The sequence below is a fragment of the Heteronotia binoei genome, chromosome 6, assembly GCF_032191835.1.
Source record: "Heteronotia binoei isolate CCM8104 ecotype False Entrance Well chromosome 6, APGP_CSIRO_Hbin_v1, whole genome shotgun sequence".
NCBI lineage: Eukaryota > Metazoa > Chordata > Lepidosauria > Squamata > Gekkonidae > Heteronotia > Heteronotia binoei.
This window is the reverse complement of record NC_083228.1, coordinates 41,400,885-41,412,960: the sequence shown is the minus strand read 5'-3', so window position 1 is coordinate 41,412,960 and position 12,076 is coordinate 41,400,885. Positions and strand designations below refer to the sequence as shown.

Genomic DNA, 12,076 nt, shown 5'->3' with positions numbered 1-12,076 from the left:
GCCGGTGGGTTGGGACCCTCCTGGGTGGGGGAACCCCCGCCCAGGAGAATCCTTGGCAGCCCTATATGCAAGCTTCCAGTACTGAAAGGTGCCATGCTCAATTACAGAGATGAGTATTTCAAGGGGCTGAAGAGAGGCCTGAGGTGGGGACAGATCTTTAGTTCAGCAGCTGGCTCTGAGATGGAGGGTTGGGGTCCAAGTCTGAATCTTCCCAGGATGAGAAAGCTGATTCAAACTCTTGGGCCCCCTCTTGCACATTAAAAGGGACTCAAGGTCCCCCAACTGATCTACCATAGTTAAGGGGTCATACAGCAAAGCAGCTGTAAACATTCACCTCAGGCAGTGGGCTCAAACATATATTCAGATATGCTAATCTGATGTGAATTCCTCCCACCACCTATAACAAATTGGATCCCGCAATTCCACCCTCAGGAGTTCCTTCCAACCCTAGGAAAGTTAAATCTTGGATCATAAGATGTGTATAGACTAATAATTACATGGGTCAGAGGCCTGCACTAAGGAGGGAAATCCTGGGGACATAGGGCCTGTGTAGAATCACATGGCTCAGGGGGCTGGACTAAGGAGGGGAAACAGCTTTCTCTGGCCTCTCCCTTAAACACTAGCTTTACTGATGCAAGAGACAGGAGGATGACTTCTTCCGTTTCCCTGTCAAAGTTCCGGGACGTGGGATATGAGCTTTGTTAGGGATGGGCATAAACCAGCTCACAAAGTAAAGTATGTCACAAATTTGGTTGGTTCGTGGTTTGCAGTTTATGAAGCAATGTTCATGGAAGGGTGCCTGGCACAAACATTTCATGATATTTGGTGCTGTTTTGTGGTGGTTTGTGAATGATTACATTTTCAGAGTATTTGTGTTAAATTTAACTGTTTACAAAACTCCAAGACAACTGGGGGGGGGGGGGGGAGGAATTCTCCAGCCTTGGAAACACCAATAGGAGGCAAAAGACTTGTTAGCACTGCCCAGACACCAGCAACTCTAGCAGTGATTTGAGGGTGAGAAGCATCCTCCCGTTCCACACAACTCCCTGTTGCTTCTCCTGCCTCTGTGGCTCCTCCCAGCTCAGTGCCAGAAAAGCAGCTGTCCCTCCCAGCTTCACGAATCCTGGGGGCATATCTCCAGCCTACCCTTTGAAATTATTTCTGTATCCTCCCTAGTGACAACTATTTGGCAGAGTTCCAGGTGTGCCATGCCAATGTCTGGGAGGCACAAACCCCCAATACTTCTCCTTCTCCATCCTCTGCAGGCACCTACAAAAGGCGCACCCATTATGCTGCCACCAGAGGAAAAAGAGGCAGCCATTGTGAGGAAGAAGACACCCACTCCAACTAAGCGGGGGGGGGGGGAGCAAGAGGCCCCTCCAAGAAAGGCTCCCCACTCTTAGGGTGCTGTGGTTGGGACATCAAGGCAGGCCAGCCTCCAAGAAGTCATTTCTCCCAGGGATGCTAAGAGTACCATCTAGAAGGGCTATGTGCAGGGTCCAGGAAGCAGTCACTCACCTAGTTGGTGAAATGATTGCTGTCCTTCTCCCTCATGAAGGACAGTCTTTTGCCAGCTGCTGCAATGCCTGGTTCTTTACTCCACCCCCTTGCAGAGGACCATGAGCCAACAAGTCTTGCCCATCATGCACCATTCCACAGTGGCAGTGGTCAAGGCTGAGCTCCCCAGAGCCCAAGACAAAACCATGCACTTCATGGCAGACCTCTGAAGCAGCCAGCACCATGGCTACATCTCCCTCTTCACCTACTGATGGCATCCAGAAGACCTCTCTATCCAGACTTTTGGAGTATGTCCCAGGCCCCAGGCCCCAGAAGGGGGACAGTCCTGCTGCCAGACTGCAAAGTGATTCTGCTCTATACACAGGGAATAGATGCAGACCACACAGCGCAAACATTACCACCATGATACAGAGTAGCCTGAGGGAATGGGTGGGTGGCGGCAACATCTCCTGTGGCTGTATAGTCATGCACACCGGCACCAACATGTTGGCAGTAGTGAAGGCTGTTCACCTTAAGGGCATCATCTGCCTGGCACACTTGCTTTACATGGTAGTAAAGGGTGCTCTGGGGCTGGGAGCACTGTCAAGGCCACCTGGGATGCTTCCATCCTCAAGATGCAGTCCTTGCTTGAGACCTGCCAACACCTGGCCACCTACTTCTCATATAGTCTGTCCTGAACACTGGCTCATCCTAGACTTGCTCACCCCCTGAAACTCCACCAATTCCATAATTGTGAGTTTAGTGGAGCAGAAGAGTGCAATGCAGCATATCATCTCCTTTATGACCATCCTGCACAGGAAAAAGGAGCTCAGCATTAGCTCCAACAACTGGCTGACCCGCTCCCAAATGGTGTGTGTTCTCAAGCCCTTCCAAATACTCTACTGATATGCTCTGTGCTCAGTCAGCTAGCCTGAGGCAAGCCATCCCCATGATTCAAGGGCTGGACCAGGCACTGGCCTCTGTACTGGAGCAGGACCCCAACCTGTTCTCCCATGGGTCAGAGCCTTGGCACAGAGATTGCAGGTGGGTATCACCACCAGGTTGCATCCTCTCTGCAAGGAAGGGGAATACAAGATGGCCTGTATGTGATTTAAAAAAGCAGCATTGCTCTCCAGAATGTAAAGTTTTGCAACAGAAGTGTGAGCTCTGCAAAGAAGTGTGGAGGCTACAGGCTAGCAGATGTGGCCAGAGGGAACAGCAAGTAGAAGATGATGAGGGGAAGGAGGAACCACAGTCTGGCTCCTCTGCCTCAAAGAGCTCAGCCAGGGAGAAGCCTCACTACTGGTTGTCAGTGGGGATGCCAGGTGTGCAATGGTGGAGGACCTGGCAGAGGTGAGGGTGAGGGAGTACCTTGCTGAGTCCGCTGAGCCCATCTCTTTTGATCACCTGGAGTACTGGGCACACAAGGCTGCCATCTGTTTGACCTCTTTTGCATGACCATGAGTCTCCTCTCCTGCCCCCCACCAGTGCCCAGAGTGAGCGGGTGTTCTCCCACCTGGAAGACATTCTCAGTCCCCACCACTCCCACCTGGACAGAGTGGACAAGTTGGGCTTTTTCAAGGTCAACCTCCCCCTGCTGGGCTACTAAAATCAAGGTTTCCTGTTGCCTCCCTGTGTGTTCCCCCATGCAGGTTGAGCCCTTGGCGCTTGAGTGGGAGGATGGCTACGTCTGCTGGGTGGGAGTGGGTACCCTCATCAACACCTACTTAATGAAACAGCATCTATCTTATAACACAACACCTACTTCATCATCACTTTCAATGGAAAATTCTAATTTCTGCTGATTTGGTGGGGCTGGCGTACCCACCAAGCTGTCGTGGGGTTACTGTGGGGAGCCCGTCAGAAGTCACTTCTCACGTCTGCATTTCTGTCATTGTATCACTAATCGTTTAAAAGGAAAAGTCTAATTTCCACTGGTCTGGTGGGACTGGGGTAACTGTCAAGCTGTCATAAGCTTATTTTGGGGAATCCCTGTTGAAACTCTGGAAATGTCTCTGTTGTGTATATGAACTAATGTGTGTGTTGTAGTAGTATTCCTGCCTGGCTCGTTGGAGCCTTGAGGACTGAGTTTGGGGTCTCAGGAACAATGGGCAGTAGGAGCCAAATCCCTGCTGCCCTGATCCAATTACAATCCCCCTGCTGGTTTGAATGATCCCATGGCATCCAGGTTCAGGAATCTTGAACAGTATATAGTTGGCCCAGTAAAGCATTCTTCTAGTCCAGCTGTTACCATGCTGTAACTAATAAAGAGAGCTATGATCACTGCAACCTCATCTCCTCCTTGCATTGAACTCACTATATTATAGTCTGCCTTTCTGTCTTTCAGAACCTTCCTTTGGAGACTTGGTGGCATGCAAATCTAGGATGGGGCAGGTTCAGGGGTGTATAGAATGGATTCTGTGAAAGCTAGAGATATCAAGCTCATAGCAAATGTCCAGCTGACCCTTCTCTATGTGTCTTCCAAGTTTTGTAAGGATTGGATTTATGGGATCTGAGTTATGGCTCTCCAAAGAAGGTAGATTTGTTAACCTTAAACATTGTTTGTTGAGACTTAAGCAGCATGGAGAAAAACTATCCAGTGGAAGCCAAAATGTATATTGAGCAGATACACGCTAATTATTCCCATATGGACAAGCAACCAGGTGGAAGTGCTGTGGTTTAGTGGCTGAGCATCTCCTTTGCCTGCAGAAGGCTCCAGTTCATTCTGTGGTTTCCCCAGTTGAAAAGGATCAGGTAGCAGAGGATTTCAGAGACCTCTGTCTGAGACACTGGAGAGCCACCACCAGTCAGAATAGACAATACTGACTTTGATAAACCTGGTCTGATTATTTTCAGGGTAACTTCATCCTTGCAGGCAGTTTCAGACAATCACCACAATATGAATATGGTGAGAAAGGGGCACTTTTAAAACACACATTAGTTTAAAAAAGGAAAGGAAAGGAAAGGAAGGGAAGGAAAGGAAGGAAAGGAAGGGAAGGAAGGAAGGAAGGAAGGAAGGAAGGAAGGAAGGAAGGAAGGAAGGAAGGAAGGAAGGAAGGAAGGAAGGAAGGAAGGAAGGAAGGAAGGAAGGAAGGAAGGAAGGAAGGAAGGAAGGAAGGAAGGAAGGAAGGAAGGAAGGAAGGAATTTTGTGACATCTCCATTCATATCATATTGATCCCATCTCCCTCACATCACACTTACTGCTTCATTCCTACTGACTGATTCCCTACTTTGTATATTCAATAACTTCTCCTTGTAACCTTACACATATATTGACCCATACATTGCTGAGTATAGCTGATTTATAGATTATAAACAGTTTCCCTCCTCCCCCTTCAGTTACAGGAGATATTTTGATGAAGTGCTAGCAACTAGAGTCATGGGCATAGTGTTACACAATTGGATTTCACTTAGGAAATAAATTTCAGGGTGGGAATGACCATGTTTCAACTTGTAGAGGACAGTTTTCCCCTGGTCATTCTGGCAAGCAAGAGAGGTATTTAGTTACTGTGACTGGGGAATTGCAAGAAAAGCAGATTGCAATTACCACTACACCTTTTATTCAGCACCCTCCCCCCAAAATTAACACAAACCACTGCCAGATTGAAAAATACCTCTTGAGGTGTTGATTGGAACAGAAAAGCATTCTGTATCTACATACATTGATCAAGTTGCATTCTGAGAGTGCTGAATACAGTGATCTTAAGACAATTTGTCCTACCTGCTTTTTCCAGATGTCAATCACTTGGTGTAACAGTTTGTCTTCCTGCGGTGCTCCCGGAATGGTAATCAGAAAGTCTACATCATGTCCCTCCTTCTTTCCCCTGTCAATAAGAAACATGCAAGGCAAAATAAAACCATACAACTTCTACTGACACTATCAAGTCCTACTTTCAAAGAGATTTTACCCCTGCATTATTTAAAAAAAAAAATGGCTTGCAGAATAAAATTATAGCAGTGTTTCCTAAAACATAATCAAAATGAAATCTCCTATTTCTTTTATGAGATCTGTCGCTGTTCTTTGTTATGCAATAATTTAAAGTGCTTGATGTATTTCATCTCTTATCCAAACTAGATAACACAGATCTTCTGGGTAAATTGTGGTGTTGCCTTTTTTTCTGTTTAATCCTAGAAAAAAAGGCATTAGTCTTCTATAAGGAAAATCGCAATTGAGATAAAGATACAGATCTAGACGTGTTTTATTAATACAAGGCAGTAATTTCTGATAAGTCTAGCAGCCTTGTCATTGTCTAATGTTCTGGTTTAAATTTTGATGGACATTTTAATTACAAAAAAAAAAGGATGTCTGGGTACAGGTAATTTATTTTCTTTCTTTTCTGCAAACATGAAATGCCAGTAATTCAAATATTTCTTTCAGTAGGAATAATGAAGGCCTTTTCTGTTTTGGCTTTAACAATGGTTGTCAATAGAGCGTCTCCAAAGGATTGAAAATTCTAAGCACATTTATTTGTATTTCAGTGGCCAGGAAATGATCTCTACCTGCTTCTGAAAAAGAGAATAAAAATGAATTATGGGACACATGGTCAAAGAGGGAATAACAAAGCTCTTCCTTCCTCTATAGGTAGGAATCAGGCTCTAGTGGCTCTTCTTTCTATTTCTACCACTCACAACGCCTGGGTAGGCATTGGTCAGCATCAGTTCAAAACTGTGGCCTTGAGGGCTGAGAGACTGCTAAGCAAAGATACTTGACAACCTTGGAAAAGTCAGTACAATACAGGAATATGATCAGTGCACCATGCATGGAAAACCCCATTCCCCAAGCCCTTTTCATGTGTCACACTGCTGGTGCTGCAATCAAAAATATCAGGAGGGAGTGCTACACACAATCCTCCTGTCACACACAACCACCATTTTGTTTGAGAGTGGGAACACATATTTTCAGCCTTGGTACACATGTATCAGAACCCACACATATCAGGAACATTGCATGTCATACTCGCTCCCAGTGCCCAAAATTTTATTCATTTAAATTTCTTCATTTATACCCCACTTTTCTCTCTGATTAGTGAGTTTACATCCTTCTCCTCTCCTCCAAGCCGGAATAGGACTCAGGAGGCACCTAAAAGGTAAGTAGACCCCTGTGCAAACACCGAGTCATTACCGACCCATGGGGTGATGTCACATCAGACTTTTATGGAGTGGTTTGCCATTGCCTTCCCCAGTCAACTGCACTTTACCCCCAGCAAGCTGGGTACTCATTTTACCGACCTCGGAAGCATGGAAGGCTAAATCAACTTTGAGCCAGTTACCTGAACCCAGCTTCCGCTGGGATCGAACTCAAGTCATGAGCAGACCTTGGGCTGCAGTACTGCAGCTTACCACTCTGCACCATGGAGCTCCATGAGACATTTACATCCTGTCAATGACATTTGAACTTTACACAGAAAAGTAATGAACTGAAATGCTTGCATTCCACCACTTTTTAACTTCATCGTTTACAGCTCTTTTCTCTATCTCGTTGTATATATTTCTGCCAACTGAGGACACAGTTCATGCATTTGATTTTTAAACGACAATAGTCCACAAATACTTATGCTCTAATAAATTAGTCCTGAAAGTCCCACAATGCTTTTTTGCTGTTATTCTATCAGTGGATTACATCCATACAACAATGGTACGTGTTTACACCATGAAATAGATAGCAAGTATTGCTTGAGAAATTAAACCTGTTTTCTGATTAATTTTCACTCAATGGTGGCAGGGGGCAATCTACAGACAGGGAGGCTCTCACTAGTTCTAGAGACATTCTATCAGCTGTGCTGAACAGATACAACTCCAACTCAGCTATGTGAACCTTGGCAGCCAGATGTATATATTCAGCTATGCTGAGTTTTGAAATTCAGGGAAGGGAGGGTTAAAAGTCTAATAGAATGAATGAATGAATGAATGAATGAATGAATGAATGAATGAATGAATGGTCATCAAGCAGGTACTGCATGCAGGGACTTTCACTTGGTTATAATAGGGCTATGGGTGTCAGTCATTGCGTATAAGCTCGATATGATCAGCTCTCCAGAGCCACATGCATGTTCATGTTCATGTGTTTGTTGCAAGAATTTTATCACAGGATTTCTCTTGCTTTTTTGTTCATTCATTTCACTTTGAAGCCACACAAGTTTAGTGCAGGTAACATTTTCAATAGAGAGGAACAGCCAACAAATATGAAGTTACAGCTCCAGGTTGTCAGAAAAATCACGCTATGCACTTATCATCTCCCAAGTGCTTTTTGAGGAAACAAACATCTCTTGAAATCTCCATTAGAAAAAATAAGCCCAGACATATTTACCTGGAAATCAGGAGCAAAAGTAGATGATGCAGGTCAGATACTAGTCCTCTAAAAATAACATGAAACTTCAAATATACCGTAGTTGGGGTAGGCCTAGAAAAGACATTTTGTGGTGCTCTAGAGAGTTATACTAGTCCACCTTGAAAATAATGAGTTATGTTAGAAGAAGTGTCAATTTACCTTGGCAAAGAGATTCTTATTCATTTATTATGCTCTGAGGTTCTCCTCTGGTCTCATTGCTCACCTGTCTACATTACAGTGTTTTTACCACCAGTTCTTTGTATCTCTGTTTCATCCATCCCTCTTATAGACCAAGCTGCTCAGACCAGGGCATGATACCAACTCCTCCGCTCGTGGGCCTTCTTCTACCATTTATTTATTTTATGTATTTATTAGATCTTTTAGTCGCCACTCAACCAAAGGATCTCATGGTGACTTACAACATTAAAACCAATAAGGTAAAAACAAATAACAAATATAAAATATTAACATTAAAATGTTAAAATACATGGCCATCACCATACCACTTTTAAAACAGCCAAAACGTGGTTATCCTCCAAAGGCCAAACTGAATAATTCAGCTTTCCATGCTCTATGGAAACTAAGCAAGTCTAGCATGGCACAGGTGTCATCTGAGAGTGCATTTCACAGGGCAGGGGCCACAACTGCGAAGGCTCTTTGCCTGGTGACAGCTAACTGAGCCATTCTGAGGCTAAGCACCTGCAAGAGATCCCTAGGTGATGACCAAAGAGAGCACAGGGTATTGTAATGGGAGAGGCAGTCCCATAGGTATGAGGGTCCCCAGACCCTTGGCTTTAAAGGTTAATACCACAGACTGTGAGCTGACTGTGATGCTCCAGTCAACAACCTGGCAGCTGCATTCTGGATCTGAGTGAATTGCAGATGTCCAGTCTGGAGATGACTGTTGCATGGATCAATGCAGCAAGGTCTGACCAAACAAATAAGGAGCCAGCTGGTGGGCCTGGTGTAGGTGAAAAAACACTGACAGTGCTACCACGGGCACAGAATCCAACCACACTTTACAGAGTCTACAGCTATCAACTGGACATCATCATGTCTTGGGAGTGACCATCCAGCTATCATTTCAGTCTTTCCCCGCTGCATGACCTCCCTTGTGGATGGATTCAACTTTAGTCAGCTCCCCCTTAACCATTGCACTACCACTTCCGGGCACTGGGATAGCACAAAAGGCTCTGCTGCTGGCTGCTTATCCAGCAGGAGGAAGAACTGAGTGTCATCAGCATATTGATGGCACCTGACTCCAAACCTCCTGATGATCTTGGCTAGAGGGCACTTATACATGTTAAATAACATCAGAGAAAGGCTCAAACCCTGTGGGAACCCACAATCCAGGTCTTGTCAGGAACATCTCTCCTCCCCAATCGCAACCATCTGATAATGTCCCTGGAGAAATGAGGAAAACAGCTAAGGGCAGTACCTCTTACCCCCTGAGAGGAAGGTGGTCAATCAGGACCAAATGGTCCACTGTTTCAAAGGCCACTGATAGACCCAGAAACATCAACAGGGCCAGCATGCTTTTCTCCATATGTAAATGGAGATCATCAACCAAAGCAACCAGTGCTGTCTCGGTCCAAAAGCCAAGGCTGAAGACCAACTGAAAAAGGGTCCAGAGCAGATGTCTCATCCAGGAAAACCTGGAGCACCTTGGCCACTGGTCAATTACCTTCCCCAGAAATGGTAGATTAGACACTGGGCAGTAACTGGCCAGGTCCTTTTTGTCTAAGAAGGGTTTCTTTAGCAAAGGTCTAACAATCGCCTCCTTAAGGTAGATGGGGAAATAACCTTGCAAGAGAGACAAATTAATAATCTGTTTCAAAGGGCCGCTTACCCCTTCGTGGCACGATTTTACCAGCCACGAGGGACAAGGATCCAAGAAGTAGGTTGTTGGTTTCACAGCTCTTAAGATCCTGTCAACATCTGTAAGGGTGAGCAGGCCAAAAGAGTCCAAAAAAGAACAAAATGGATCAAGTGGAGCCCCCATCCCACTACTGTTTTCAAATTCAGCAGCCAAATCCAGGCAGAGCTTAGAGACTTTATCCACAAAAAAGTTTGCAAATGAATCACAGTTGAGAGCTAAATCAGTACCAGTTTTAGGACACAACAAAGAGGTGGTCAATTGTCAAACCAATCTGAATAACTCAGCTGGTTGTGAGCTGGCAGACACAATAGAGGCAGCAAAATGATATCTTTTTGCTGCTTTCACAGCCACTTCATAGGCCTTCACTTGGGCTCTATTGTGTGTCCTCACAGCTTCATCCATCACCAATTCTGCTGTAGTCATCTGAGCAACCTCCCCCATCTTATGGAATAGCCCGGCCAGTAGGACGCAACACCAGCAGCAAGGAAGCACTCCCAGACACCTGTTTGTTCTCTCTCCCTGAATTCTGCTTAGGCTATACTCTGTAGTCTTAGTATTCAGCTTCAGATGCAAAATCATGGTATATTAACTAGGATTAAGCACTCAGACAATCACCAAAATGCTGGTTGGGCTCAGCATATAAATCAACATTGGTTTCTACTTGTGATGTTCTGCTGTTCATGGCCATCTTGCTGCCACCATTTCCAGAACCATTCCTTAGGAGGGTACAGAGTTATCAAAATATTTGTGAAATAACAGTTTGCTTCACTGACAGATGAATTAACTGACAGCACAGTTAATCTTGGATCAGGGCAATGAAGGAGTAAGAAATAATACCTGCCTACAAGTTTGATGAGGAAGAGGAGGAGGAAGAGACTGGATATATACCCCATCCTTCACATGGAGTCTCAGAGCAGCTTACAATCTCCTTCCTTACCCACCCACCCCCCGCCACAACACAAGGCATGTGGGGTTGAGAGAGCTCTCTTTTTAGGTTTTAAACAATTTGTTGCATTTTCTTTCAAAATAAATATAACAAGATGAGGAAGTATGATACAGTACAACACCATAAATACATCAATAATTAGTAAAATAACTGACATATATAAAAATTAATCTAGAAACACAGAATAAGCAGTAATTAAATCCTATTTGCTCTGTTTTCCTTTACACCATTTTAAGCCAGAGATTGGAAGGACCTAAAGACTTTCCAAAGTTACTATGGGCATAGATTATTTTCATCATCAAATATTTCATAATAGGGAACCAAACTGCTACAAAATTAGATGAAGACATTTGCAGGGTGAGGTATGATAAGTGGTCAGTAATTTTGGCCATGATGTAAAGATCCCATACCTTTTTGTGCCAGAGCAATACATCCAGGATTGTTTTATCTTTCCAGTGGGAAGCTATAGCTGATGTTGCAGCAAACAGAAGAACTGAGATGGCTTCAGAATGGAAAGAGGGGCAAGAACCAGCAGTGCCAGATTAAACCCTGTGGAGGCCCCTAGGCAGTCAAAATCTCAGGGACCCCCTCGCAAATTATCAGAGCACCACCACCCATGGCCCCCACTGCAGCCTGCAGGCACCGTCTCAAAAGCCCCTTTGACAAAGCTACAGGGAAGAGGCAGAGAGAGGCAAATGTGGTGACAAGGCCAGCAGCAGCTGCACCAGGCAAGTTGGGCAAACAGTGGATCAGTTGCTGGGAGGGCTGCAAGGAGGGGGGAAATGGGGTGGGAGCCAGCCCGGAACCCCTAAAGGCATGGGAGCCTATAGGCCAGTGCCTACTTGACCAAATTATTAATTTGGCCCTGAGAACCAGAACACCATCCATTAAGATGGGGGAGGGATGGTGGCTCAGTGGTAGAGCATCTACTTGGGAAGCAGAAGGTCCCAGGTTCAATCCCTGGCATCTCCAAAAAAGGGTCCAGGCAAATAGGTGTGAAAAACCTCAGCTTGAGACCCTGGAGAGCCGCTGCCAGTCTGAGAAGACAATACTGACTTTGATGGACCAAAGGTCTGATTCAGTATAAGGCAGCTTCATATGTTCAAGAAAGAGTTTGTCTGGAGTAGGTAAGATTTCAATGCCAGTTATTTTTTGGATTTGTGCAAGTATCTGTTCCCAGATTGTTCAGATGCAAGAACGTGAAAGCCAACAGTGCAGATAATCTTCCTGTTGTCCACAGAGAGGACTGGATGAATGAGAAACTTGGGCTAACTTTTTCAGAGTAATGAATTGGAGTGACAAGAACAGTGCCAAGAGAGTTATGACTGATCCAAGGTCACTCCAGCAGCTGCATGTGGAGGAGTGGGGAATCAAACCTGGTTCTCACAGATTAGAATCCATGCTCTTAGCCACTACACCAGGGGT

General features: G+C 45.1%; 1 protein-coding gene across 1 annotated transcript in view; it reads right to left on the bottom strand.

Annotated features, from left to right (window-relative positions):
* DNTT (DNA nucleotidylexotransferase) overlaps positions 1-12,076 on the bottom strand; it is a 165,612-nt gene that overhangs the window by 54,234 nt on the left and 99,302 nt on the right. Inside the window, exon 8 of the mRNA XM_060240826.1 lies at positions 5,220-5,322. Coding sequence (XP_060096809.1) covers positions 5,220-5,322 — 103 coding nt within the window. The remainder of the gene's footprint in view (positions 1-5,219; positions 5,323-12,076) is intronic.